Source organism: Hemicordylus capensis, chromosome 2 (genome assembly GCF_027244095.1).
Source record: "Hemicordylus capensis ecotype Gifberg chromosome 2, rHemCap1.1.pri, whole genome shotgun sequence".
NCBI lineage: Eukaryota > Metazoa > Chordata > Lepidosauria > Squamata > Cordylidae > Hemicordylus > Hemicordylus capensis.
In genome coordinates this window covers 216,550,010-216,562,193 of record NC_069658.1, presented here as the reverse complement: position 1 = coordinate 216,562,193, position 12,184 = coordinate 216,550,010, and the positions used below count along the sequence as shown (strand labels likewise).

Here is a 12,184-nt window from a genome sequence, read left to right as displayed (position 1 = left end):
CTTCCCGGTCCAAGTCCAGCGCTCTAACCACTACACCACGCTGGCTCTCAAATCTTTGCCTGCAAAGCGAAGCCAGTCCTCACACTAGGGTTGCCTTTCCTCTTGCAGGTCCCGGGTCGACTCAAGAGTCCTCACCCGCAACACCCGGATCGTTGTTGAGGCATTAACCCGGGTCATCTACAACCTAACGGAAAAGGTGAGGCTCCCCCTCTGATCTGCCTTCTCCAGCCAGTCCCTGCTGGCCGGGTTGGCTTTCACCAGTGTCCCTCCCCTCTCTGTTTCTCTCCAGGGGGTGCCCGCCGACCTCCCAGTCTTCACCGAGCAGATGGTAAGCGCCTGTGGGGCCAGAGGGCCGCCGTGGTGGTGGTGGTTGCCCTGGGGCAGACAGGGAGCCCGAGGGGCCCGGGCTTCACTCTGCAGAGCAGACCCAACTGCCTCTCCCCTCCCTCCCTCCCTCCCTCCCCTGCTTCTGCAGCAGATCCAGCAGGAGCAGATGGAGTCGGTGATGGAGTGGCTCACCAGCCAGCCAAGGGCTGCCCAGCTGGTGGACAAGGACAGCACCTTGATCAGCACGCTGGAGTACTACCTGAGCCGCTACTTGAAAGACGTCAAGCAGCACCACGTGAAGGCAGACAAGCGGTAAGAGGGCTGGGGGTGGGAGGAATCGCTCCTGAACTCCTCCTTGTGGCCTCATCACGATGCTTCCCGGCATTAGCCACGCCCGTGTTTCCCTCCCCAGCATGGGCCAGGGGGAGAGCTGGTCTTGTGGCAGCAAGCAGGAATTCTTCGCTATTGCTAAGCAGGCTTCACCCTGGTTGCATTTGAATGGGAGACGACGTGTGAGCACTGGAAGATGTTCCACTTAGGGGATGGGGCTACTCCGGGAAGAGCCCCTGCCTGCTTGCATGCAGAAGGTTCCCAGTTCCCTCCCTGGCATCAGCTCCAAGAGAGGGCTGAGAGAGACTCCTGCCTGCCACTTTGGAGAAGCCGCTGTCAGTCTGGGTAGACAGTACTGAGCTAGATGGACCAAAGGTCTGACTCAGTAGATGGCAGCTTCCTATGTGCACGTGCTTTTTTTTTTTTTTAATGCAGCATCAAGGAATTTCCCTGGCCAGAGACAGGGTACTGGGTGCATAGAGACACAGGAGGAGTGTTCAGGGCACAGAAGTGGGGTTTTGCGGGGGTGGGGGGCAGCTTTCCAGAACTGGGCAAGATCCCCCATCTGCAGTGCAGGCCATACTGAGCTAAATGGCCCAAGGGTCTGACTCAGTAGGAAGCCGTTTTCTATGTTGGTTCATGACTCATCGTGGTTCCGTGGCTGAGCACCCGCTTTGCATGTAGAAGGTCCCAGGTTTGGTCCCTGGCAGTGTCTCCAGCCAGGGCTGAAGGCGACCCCTCCCTGAAGAGCAGCTGCTGGTGGTCACAGTAGACAAGACTGAGCAATGCAGACCCAAGGCCTGACTCGGTGGAAGCCCACTTCCAGTGATGGCATTTCATGTTGTGCCTCTGACAATTGCAGCGTTTTAAAAGGAGCATGTACCATGTCCTAAACAGTGTGTGCTTCCCCCTCCCTCCTTCTTAAAAACAAAACAGGGATCCCGAGTTTGTGTTCTATGACCAACTGAAGCAAGTAATGAATGCATATAGGTAAGTGTGGGGGACCCTCGTGGCTTTCTCCCTGCCTGGCCAGTGGGACTGGGGTTGGGGGGTGGGCACGGTTGTTCTCTGGGCCTGCACTCCAGGATTGTGGGGGCAAAGTAATGGCGCTTATCTTGCTGGCCAAGGAAAGAGTTGAGAAACACCCTGTGCAAAGGCACGCCATGCCGTTGTGGTTCCCTGCACTGAGCAGGGGGTTGGACTAGAAGACCTCCAAGGTCCCTTCCCACTCTCACATTCTATGATTCTGTCCCCTTGGCCTCTGATCCAGGTTGGTGGTGCACAGTCGCTCAAAAGAGGAGGCTAGTGCTGTCTGTTTTTCACCACCTGCCAGCGTTGGAGTCCTACATAAGAACAGCCCTGCTGGATCAGGCCAATGGGGACAGTCCAGCATCCTGTTTCACGCAGTGGCCCACCAGATGCTGCTGGAAGCCACAGGCAGGAGTTGAGGGCATGCCCTCTCTCCTGCTGTGGCTCCCCTGCAGCTGATACTCGGAGGCATCCTGCCTTTGAAGCTGGAGGTGGCCTATAGCCCTCTGACTATAGCCGATGATAGAAGTTATCCAAACCCCTCTTAAAGCCATCCAGGTTGTTGGCTGTCCCCACATCTTGTGGCAGAGAATTCCACAAGTTGATGATGTTTTGTGTGAAAAAGTACTTCTGTTTGTTGGTCCTAGATTTCCCGGCAATCAATTTCATGGGATGACCCCTGGTTCTAGTGTGATGTGAGAGGGAGTAGACTTTCTCTCTATCTACTTTCTCCACACCACACTCCTGCTTTGTCCTGGCTGGTGATGGTCAGAGGAACCACTGGGAACTTCCTTCTGCCTTGGTCTCCTCCTCCTCACACCCCCAGACTGTCCACCTAGCAGAGAGATGAGCAAGCCTTTCTAGGGATTCAGAGTAATCTCTTAAAGCATCGACTACCAGAGTTGGAGAAACCCAGCGGTCTTCTAGTTGAGCCCGCACCCATCCCTCTCGGGGCAGGACTCAGCATCTTTTTCAGGTGGCCGTCCAGCTTCTGTCTGGAAGCTTCCCGTGAAGGAGAGCCCACTGCTTCGGCCATCTCACTGTCTGACAGCTCTTACCATCAGGGAATTCCTCTGAATGTCGAGCCTAATTCTCCTTCCTTGTGATTCCCACCGAGTCCCCAGGAGCAACGGGAAACAAGCCACTCCTCCCTCTTCTTAGACAGCTCTATAATATTTGAAGATGGTTCTCCTATTTCTGTCTTCTCCAGACTTAAACGTGCCCAGCCCCGTGAAGTGTAAAGCAGCGAATGTGCGATCCTGCACAAGTTAAGACTGTAAGGCTAGATTTGGGGAGATGGTGAAAATGAGATGTGCTCCATTCTGGAAGAGAAACGGTCCCCTGTATGCTGGATAGGGAGATCTGGAAGCAGCACTCACATTGACCCATTGGCTCCAGAGGAAGGATACTTGCTTTTTCTCCAAAGGGTGGTTTGCATTCCAGATCACATGTGAAAGTTGAAGGTAACCCTGAATGTGTGGATGTGGCTTATCTTTTTCAGGGTCAAGCCAGCCATCTTTGACCTACTCCTGGCTCTCTGTATAGCAGCCTATCTTGGGGTCGCCTACGTAGCCGTTCAAGTGAGTACAGCTCCCTCCAAATCCCCCTGCCCTTGAGAAACACAGGCAGTAAAGTGCAGAATATCTCTAGGGGCTTTCAAGCAGCTGGAGCCTCTTCCCACAGACAAGAGCTGAGGGCATGCCCTCTCTCCTGCTGATGCTCCCCTGCAACTGGGATTCAGAGGCATCCTGTCTCTGAGTCTGGAGGTAGCCTGTAGCCACCAGACTAGTAGCCATTGCTAGACTTGTTCCCTCTTAATCTGTCTAAGCTCCTTTTTTAAAGCCACCCAAGTTAGCGGCCATCACCACGTCCCGTGGCAGGGAATTCCATAGATTATGTGGTGTGTGGGGAAAGTGCTTCCTTTTGTCAGTCCTAAATTTCCTGGCAGTCAATTTAATGAGATGATCAATATCAAGCTGATACCTGCAGGAGGGCTGCAGCTAGAGACCCCTGCATGACATCCTCCAGGTTTTCTGTAGTAAAGAATATCAGCTTGCTGGCAAATCCATCTAAGCATCCATGAGATTCTGCTCCCTCGTCCCCCCACGTCTGCCTCAGCTCTATTCCGCAAATGAGAAAAACCGTGTAGAATGAAGAAAAATGCAGTGGAAAACGAATGAAACATAACAAGTTTACTTGTTAAAACCTTGGAATATGGAGTTAAACTGACTATTTTCTACATATGGGAGACCCATGAAGCTTTTCACAAGACCTTTATCCTGGTTGGAGTGAATTACTGTAGAAATGTATTCCATCGGGTCCATGCAAAAGTTTAGCTTCTCCTTTTACATTATTGCATTTCCAAGAGTTTATCTCTATCGATTTATGGCATTTTTGTGATGGGCTTCAATGTTTTCAACTTTCCTCCAATATTGGATGGATTTTTCTACCTAATTATGGACTTCTACTCTTTGGACTCTGGAATATTCATCAGTACTTATGTACAGCTTTAGTATAGTTTTTGCATTATGATTACTTATATTCTCATATATTTTTATCGTTATCTATCTTGTATATTATGGTTCTTATATTTATATTGATTGCATTGATATTCTAAATTGTATATATGAATTGGGACTTAGAATTTATAAATCTTTTTTTGAGTATGTTTTGTTTGTTTTCCACTGCATTTTTCTTCATTCTACACGGTTTTTCCCCATTTGTCGGCTCTATTCTGAGCACCAACGCTCACGTCTCGCTGTCTCCGTGTCCCTTTCTAGCACTTTGGTCTCCTTTACAAGCTGGTGCAGAAGCTCTCCCTGAAATCCAAGCAGCAGTGAACGGACGGACTGCCTGTCAGAACTGAGCCATCGAAAGGAGCCTCTTCCAACCCGTGGCGCCCTGCCTTGGACGCTGCCACTGCTGCTCTTGGCCCTGTCCCCTCCGCTGCTCTGGAGCAGGGAGGGAAAGCGGAGACGTCACACACTCTCCACCTCCCTTCGCAAACCTGCACTACTACTACTACTACTTTCTTCCCCTTCCCTGGGATGGAACTGCAGAGCTGCACCACTCCTTCAAAGATGCTGTGGAGGGGGGGGGCGTGTCTCTTCTCTCTCCCCTCTCTCTTCTCCCCCACCCTGCCGCCTCCCCTCCCTCTCTCTTGTTCTTCTCCTCCTCCTCCTTGGAAATCTTCCTCCTCCTGAACAAAAGACATTTCGTAAGTGCGAAACTGCTGAACTGCAAGCGAGCGACACGTGCCATACCTCCAGATTTTAGGGGGCAGGAACCTTGGGGGCCAGGGGCATGGAGGCCTGCCTGTCGAACCTAGAATTTGGAGGGGTGTTCGGGGGGGGGGTTTGGTTATGGTTTTTTGTTTTTTTTTAATGTGCACATGTAAATTAAAAAGAACTAAGAGGTTTCTTCCTTTAGCGTACTGGGTCCTGGTTTTTGCAATATTGTTCTCCAAGTGGCATCTAGGATTTTTTTTTTTCAATGTCTTCTGTCCTGTGGAGAAGGTGTGGAGGAAGGGCAAAGTGGTGCTGAGATGGAATAATCCAGTGGTGGACAGCTGGCTATTCCTCTGCGGGTGAAGGTCAAGTGTGCCGTCTAGTTGGTGTCAACTCCTGGCGACCACAGAGCCCTGTGGTTGTCTTTGGTAGAATGCAGGAAGGGTTGACCATTGCTCTTTCCTGCCCAGTATGAGTTGATGCCTTTCAGCATCTTCCTGTATTGCTGCTGCTGCCCAATAGAGGTGTTTACCGTCGTCTGGGAAACATACCAGTGGGGATTCGAACCAGCAACCTCTGGCTTGGTAGTCAGTCTGTTTCTCTGCTGTGCCATTAGCTCTGCGGGTACTTGTACTTAAATCGGCTTGGAGCAGGAGTGCGTAAAAGGGACGCTTGGCATCTAGAATCTAACCCTTTTAGAGTGGAAGGGACCTTGGAAGCCTGCTGGTCTGATCCACTGCTCAGCACAGGAGTCTGTTCCCCAACCTGGGGTCCTCCAGATGTTGCTGAACTACAACTCCCATCATCCCCTGCTCCCATTTATTGTGTCTGGCGGGAGTTGAAGTCCAGCAGCATCTGGAGGATCCCAGGGTGGGAAACGCACTGTGCTATAGCATCCCTCACAAGATGGCCGTCCAGCTCTCCAGTGGAGGCGAGCCCTTCCCTGGCTGGCTGTTTCACTGCCCAGCAACCCTTGCAGTTAAGAAGTTGCTCCTGAGGTCTAGCCTCAATGAGTTCCGCATGCAGTTTCAGCCCCTGGGTTCTAGTTCTGCCCTCAGGAGCTCCTACGCGACAGCCCTTCAGACACCTGAAGACTGCACGTCCCACATAGCCGCCTCGTCTCCAAGCGAAACGCTCCCAACTCTTTTGTCAGTTCCTCATTGGAGTCGGTTTGCAGACCGCAACCATCCTTGCCGTCGTCCTCAGAGCACGTTCCAGTTCATCAGTGTCCAGATCTGGCCACACAGTTCCGAGTGAGGTCTGAGCAGCATAGAAGAGAGATCTTACTCCTTGCTTACTGGACATGGATGCTTCTGTTGATGTAGCCGCCGATTACAATCGTCCCTTGCTAACCACGGATTTGTCCAACACAGTTTTACATCTATGCAGCTGGATTTTTTTAGGCGGTCTCAACATGACTTAAGTGTGTGCAATTTCCCCTCCTCTGCCTCCAGCCAGCATGAGGTTCTTCACTACATCCAGGGCCCCCTTCTCCCCATCAGTTGCCTCCTTCATCCCAAACCTCTCCCGGGCTTCCCTCCGTCACAGGCTTCCCTCCCTCCCAGGCACCCATGTGCCCAGTTCTCCCTCATACCTTGGCAGAGATTTGCCATCCCCTCCACACCATTTTGCTTGCCCCCCCACTGTCTGCACACCATTCTCGGGTCAGTGCTGGCACCCCCCCCCCACAGCCTCCCTCCACGGGGGCTCCCCTCCAGCAGGCGCTTTTGGTCGAACTGGGACTTACTGTAGAGTCTGTGGGGCAGCTCCCTTCCTGGGCCTCTAACCCCTCCTCTGGTCTCCGTTTACAGTTCAGTGAGTGACTTCAAATCCCCCCCACACACACATATTTCTGAGGTGCATTCGTGGCTGCAGTTCCCCCACCCGCTGGTTCCCATAGATTACTTCGTGGAAAAACAGGGTTTTGCTGGAATGGAACCTTTGCAGTTGGCAAGGGGCGACTGTACATTAGCAAAGTGAGCCACTCTGGTGCATCCTGGCCTTCTAGGAAAAAAGAAAAAGTTGACGGCTCAGCCCTGCCAGCTGCCTACTGACTCACAGCCCACAACACACACTGTGTCCCAGGCCCCTGTTACTGATTTTGGGGGGGAAGTCAGGGCTCCATGGGTTCAGCTGATGTGTTTTTTCATGGCTAGAACCTATAGAAGGCCTTGCCACTAAAAACAGGATCTTTCTCGTATACAAAGGTTCCAAATATGATGGGCGATGAAGTCCAACAACAGCTGGGGACTGAAGGCTGAGGACCCCTGCTGTTGGTGGAGCCTCTTGGGCGTTGCATCGTGATGCTGAGCAGTGTATCCAAATGTGTAAATACATTCAGCACACACATCCCTACCCCTAGACCAAATGCATGCAATAGTCACTGCCAGGAAAAGTGCATGGGAACACTGTTTTTAAAAAGTGAACTGACTTCTTTGTTAATATTTCAGATCAAAAAGCTGCAATAAAGAAGGGAAATCACAGATAGTCTATGATAGTAAAGAGTTTTTATAACCCATGTTGCTTTCCAAAGGGGGAGAGCAACTGGCCCAGTCCATCCCCAGTACAGCATCCCTCCAGTGGCTGTTGCTGGTGCCTATCTTGTGTTTGTTTTTTAGACTCTGAGCCTGTGTGTGTGTGTAAATAAAATCTTGCTCTGCAAACTGCTTTGGGAACATTTTGTTGAAAAGTGTGTGTGTGTATATATATTCGTCAGATCATTTTACATCCTTATACCCATTAGCAAACTCGAATCAAAACTAAAGAGAGATCTGTTCTAAGTATACAAATATGACAAAAATTTATATACTGCTTTCAACAAAAGTTTCCAAAGTGGTTTACATAAATAGAAATAAAATGGCCCCCTGTCTCCATAGGACTCACAATCTTTAAAAAAAGAAACACAAGGTAAGACACCAGCAACAGCCACTGCAGAGATGCTGTGCTGGGGATGGATAGGGCTAGTTGCTCTCCCCCCTGCTCGATAAAAGAGAATCTCCGCTTTTAAGAGGTGCCTCTAAAATACCAGTTGGTTTTGGGTAGCACTTACACTTACATTTACATTACATTTAGCACTTACAGTAGAAAGTAGGGTAGAAAGGGAATTGGAAATGGCTTCTTGCGCAGCTCCTAATTTGTTTTATTTATGGTCCCATTTTTATCCCTTCCTCCAAGAAAGCCAGGGCAGCATAAAGGGGTCAGTTTTCCTCTTCCTGCTGTCCCTGTGCAATAGCATAGGAAAGAGCCACTGCTCAAAGGGTCAGCTGCTGAGTTATGTAGCTGAGCAAAGAGCTGAACACAGGTGGTTAATGTCCAGCACTAGCTACTACATGCCACTGCCTCTCAAGGGTTGGGCTTCTGTATGTGGCAAAAGAGGATTTTGTGAAAGACACAGAACAAAACTGTCAGCAGGGAGCTAAAGGGGGAATGCAAAATGTTGAACATAGGAAGCTGCCATATACTGAGTCAGACCATTGGTCTATCTAGCTCAGTATCGTCTTCACAGACTGGCAGCAGCTTCTCCAAGGTTGCCGGCAGGAATCTCTCTCAGCTCTATTTTGGAGGTGCTGCCAGGGAGGGAACTTGGAACCTTCTGTTCTTCCCAGAGCGGCTTCATCTCCTGAGGGGAATATCTTGCAGTGCTCACACATCAAGTCTTCCATTCAGATGCAACCAGGGCAGACCCTGCTTAGCTGTGGGGACGAGTCATTCTTGCTACCACAAGAGCAGCTCTCCTCCCCATTGAGAAGGGCAGCCCCCAGAACTAGCAATATGGTTTGTGTGTACACAATTTTGTAAACTTAAATACTGCAAGACATTTTTGGACCGTGTTTTCAAGACGGTGAGCAGGAGGAGTGGAGCAGTCTGCCTGAGAAGGGTCCGTGCATCATGTGAGATGGGTGGAGTGTGACAAACCAAGGTCAAACCTTGGATAGGAATTGAAGGTTCTCGAAATAAACCATAGTTTGGCTGGCAAAGGTTCAGAAACACAACCTAGATAAAATATATGATGGGGCCGTAACTCAGGGATGCCTGAAACCGTGGAGGGCCACTGCCAGTCAGTGAAGGCGATCCTGAGCTAGATGCAACAAGGGTCTGACTCAGCAGAAGGCAGCCTCTGCTGAGAAGCCATAAGTTGATACAGCAGAGCACTTGGTTTGCAAGCAAAAGGTCCCAGGTTCAATCCCTGGCAGCATCTCCAGGTAAGACTGGGAAAGAACTCTGTCTGAAATTTAGTGAGCAGCTTCCAGTCCTAAACTAGATGGATCAATGGTCTGACTCCATACAAGGCAACTCCCTGTGTTCCTAAAACATGGAACATTGGAAGCTGCCATATTCCAAGTCAGACCATTGGTCTGTCTAACTCAGTATTGCCTTCACAGACTGGCAGCAGCTTCTCCAAGGTTGCAGGCAGGAGTCTCTCTCAGCCCTATCTTGGAGAAACCAGGGAGGGAACTTGAAACCTTCTGCTCTTCCCAGAGCAGCTCCATCCCCTAAGGGGAATATCTTCTCACACATCAAGTCTCCATCCCCTAAGGGGAATATTTTCTCACACATCAGGTGCTCACACATCAAGTCTCTCATTCTAATGGAACCAGGGCGGGCCCTGCTTAGCTAAGGGGACAAGTCATGCTTGCTGCTACCACAATGCTTCCTTCTGCCCCAATCCTTCTTCCCCTAAGGAGAAGGAGTGGCATTGTTTGGATGTTCGCGAGGCACTTAAGATTTATCTCAGGCGCACCAGTGCCTTTCGGGTCTCAGAGTCCATGTTCATTTCTTTCAGGGACTGTTCCTTGGGGAAGAAAGTCAGTGTATTCACTTGGCCTGTGTCTCTGCTGGGGTGGCTACTCCTGCAGGCATTACAGCCCATTCGGCTAGAAGTGCCACTGCTTCTGCGGCCTTTTCAACTCACGTGGGCTTCCTTATCCACCTTCATACGGCACTATAAGAATCACGATAAGAAGTTTTCCTAGGTCTACAAATGTATAATACTAAACCTGCAAATTGCCTGGATAAGATTACCATGACTAAGTATCGCAGGATGTTCACACTGGCCAGATTTAATGTGCTACCTTCAGCTGAACTTGAAGGTGAATTTAGAGGGATATCAAAAGAGCAGAGACTATGCCCTTGTGGCTCTGGAGAACAGGAGTCTATCTTTCATATTTTACTCCGCTGTCTCTTCTATAGGGACTTTCGAACTTGTTATATTTTCTCATTACTGACTGATTTCCCAGGACATACAGATGTATTTTACGTCAACTATCTGCTCTCAGATCAGAAGGAGGAAGTAACATTTAAAGCTGCTAAGTTCTGTGAAGCAACTAAGAATGTTAGACAGCAGATGGTAAACCAGATTATGCAAACGGGAAACTGCTGATTAGGATGAGTCTATGTTTCTGTTTATATCATGTATATATTATTACTATATCACGTGTATTATTATGTATGTTTTAAATTTTGGTCTATGACCGTAAATAAACATGATTGATTGATTGATTGATTGATAAGAATCACGATTGGACCTCGGCTGATGCTGCCTTTGGCTGCCGAGTCCTACAGCAGGTGGTCCCTACCTGTGGGTCAGTTTCAACAGTTCCCGCCCTTGGGGACTTAGTTAGGGGTTCTGGTATGTCCCATGATCCTCAGATACAACCCTCTTCTGAGGGAGAATGAATTGTTGACTAGGGATGTGTGGACTGGTCCGGCGGTCCGGTCCGGTGGTTTGTGGTTTGTGGGTTTGTGGGTTCGTAGTCGAACCGAACCACCCCCCTGGTTCCATCGGACCAGAAGCGGACCACCGGGTCCAGTCCGGCAAGTCCACGAATTTTTTTTTTAATTTAAATGTCAAGGAAGTACCTGTAGCCCCTTCGGGGGGCTTGCTGAAGCCACGGGGGGGTGTGTGTGTTCCCTCTCCCCCCACCGGCCTTCCTCATCACTGCTGCGGCCGGGTAAGTGAGCATTTTCGGCCCTTTCGGGCCTCTGTAAGTGCGACTGGCCACCATTTTGGTGGCTGCTGCACAAGCACAAATGCCCTCTGCAAGGGGAAGAGGGAATCCGCGTGGACACACACCGCCCCCCGCGGCTTCAGCAAGCCCCCGGAAGGAGCTACAGGTACTTTCATGGCATTAAAAAAGTTTGTGTTTTTTTAAGTTCGCGGACCGGTCCGGGACTGGACCAGACCGAGGTAGAGGGGTTTGATGGGGGGCCGGACCAAACCAAACTGGGCCAGACAGTTCCGTGCACACCCCTATCATTGACACTTACCTGAAGGGTCATTCTCCTCAAGAAGTGTGGGTTGTATCCGACCCACCCTCTGTTGATCCACCTTGGCGATCTTTATTATTCTTCCTGTTGGGCGGTTTCCGTTCTAAGGGGTGGACTGTCTCCATGGAAGGTGTTGTGTTAGAACTAAGGTTGTATTCCTGAAGGGTTGTTCCTCCCCTCGCGACTATTATTTTGCTATTCTGCCCATTGTCTGTTCTATTAATTCTCCTGGGTGTGCCTTGGAATGTGCGTCCGGCCCCCAGCTGATTGGCTGGGCGGCAGAGGCGCCTGATTGGCTGAGGCGCACCCAGGAGGATTGGCCGGCTGGCTGGGCGACCGCAGAGGCGAGGCGAGGCAGCGGCGGGCCGTGGAGGCGCGGCGGTGGGGGGGCCTGGCTGCTGAGGGGAGGTGGTGGCGGGCCCGGCACCTCAGCCGTCACGGCAGCACTCTTATCCGGCAACCTGGGCCTGGCCGGAGACTGGGGCAGGTGTGGGGGGAGAGGTAGCCAGCCCCAAAGAGCGCCAAATCCTCTGTGTGGGGGTTGGCTAGTTGGTTTATATTTCCTGTGGCAGGGGCGTCGCAAGGTTGGAGTGGGCCCAGAGACAAGATTTTAAAATGCACCCCTCCCCCCCGCAAGCTCAGCTCATGAAGTAAAGAAATCTTAAATGAGGCTGAATAGTGGTAACAAAAAGCATAGTAAAAATTATCTATCTATCTATCTATCTATCTATCTATCTATCTATCTATCTATCTATCTATCTATCTATCTATCTATCTCCTATGTGCCACAATAGAACATCATCCTAAATTATTTTTTTAAAGGTTTTGTAAATTGTGGACGATGCAAGCCATTGAATGGTACTAGAGAAAGACAGGCTGTTCTGGTAGCTCCAGGTCTTAACACTCGCGTCAGTTTCGGAGGGTGAACACAACTGAAGGAAGCCCGGGCGGGTGCACAGCTGGGAGAGTCAGTCATGTGACCTGCCTCTGGGGCCCCCCCCAAG

General features: G+C 50.5%; 1 protein-coding gene across 5 annotated transcripts in view; it reads left to right on the top strand.

Moving 5' to 3' along the window:
• The window catches only part of NCLN (nicalin), a 33,100-nt gene extending 22,688 nt beyond the window's left edge, over nucleotides 1–10,412 (top strand). For 3 of the 5 annotated variants that reach the window (XM_053298289.1, XM_053298287.1, XM_053298285.1), the window contains exons 10-15: nucleotides 109–196; nucleotides 290–328; nucleotides 476–639; nucleotides 1,594–1,647; nucleotides 3,188–3,266; nucleotides 4,467–10,412. In XM_053298289.1, coding sequence (XP_053154264.1) covers nucleotides 109–196; nucleotides 290–328; nucleotides 476–639; nucleotides 1,594–1,647; nucleotides 3,188–3,266; nucleotides 4,467–4,526 — 484 coding nt within the window. In that variant the 3' untranslated portion in view covers nucleotides 4,527–10,412. The remainder of the gene's footprint in view (nucleotides 1–108; nucleotides 197–289; nucleotides 329–475; nucleotides 640–1,593; nucleotides 1,648–3,187; nucleotides 3,267–4,466) is intronic. The other 2 variants (XM_053298288.1, XM_053298286.1) reach the window with 1 other exon arrangement.
• Nucleotides 10,413–12,184: the final 1,772 nt, after the last annotated feature.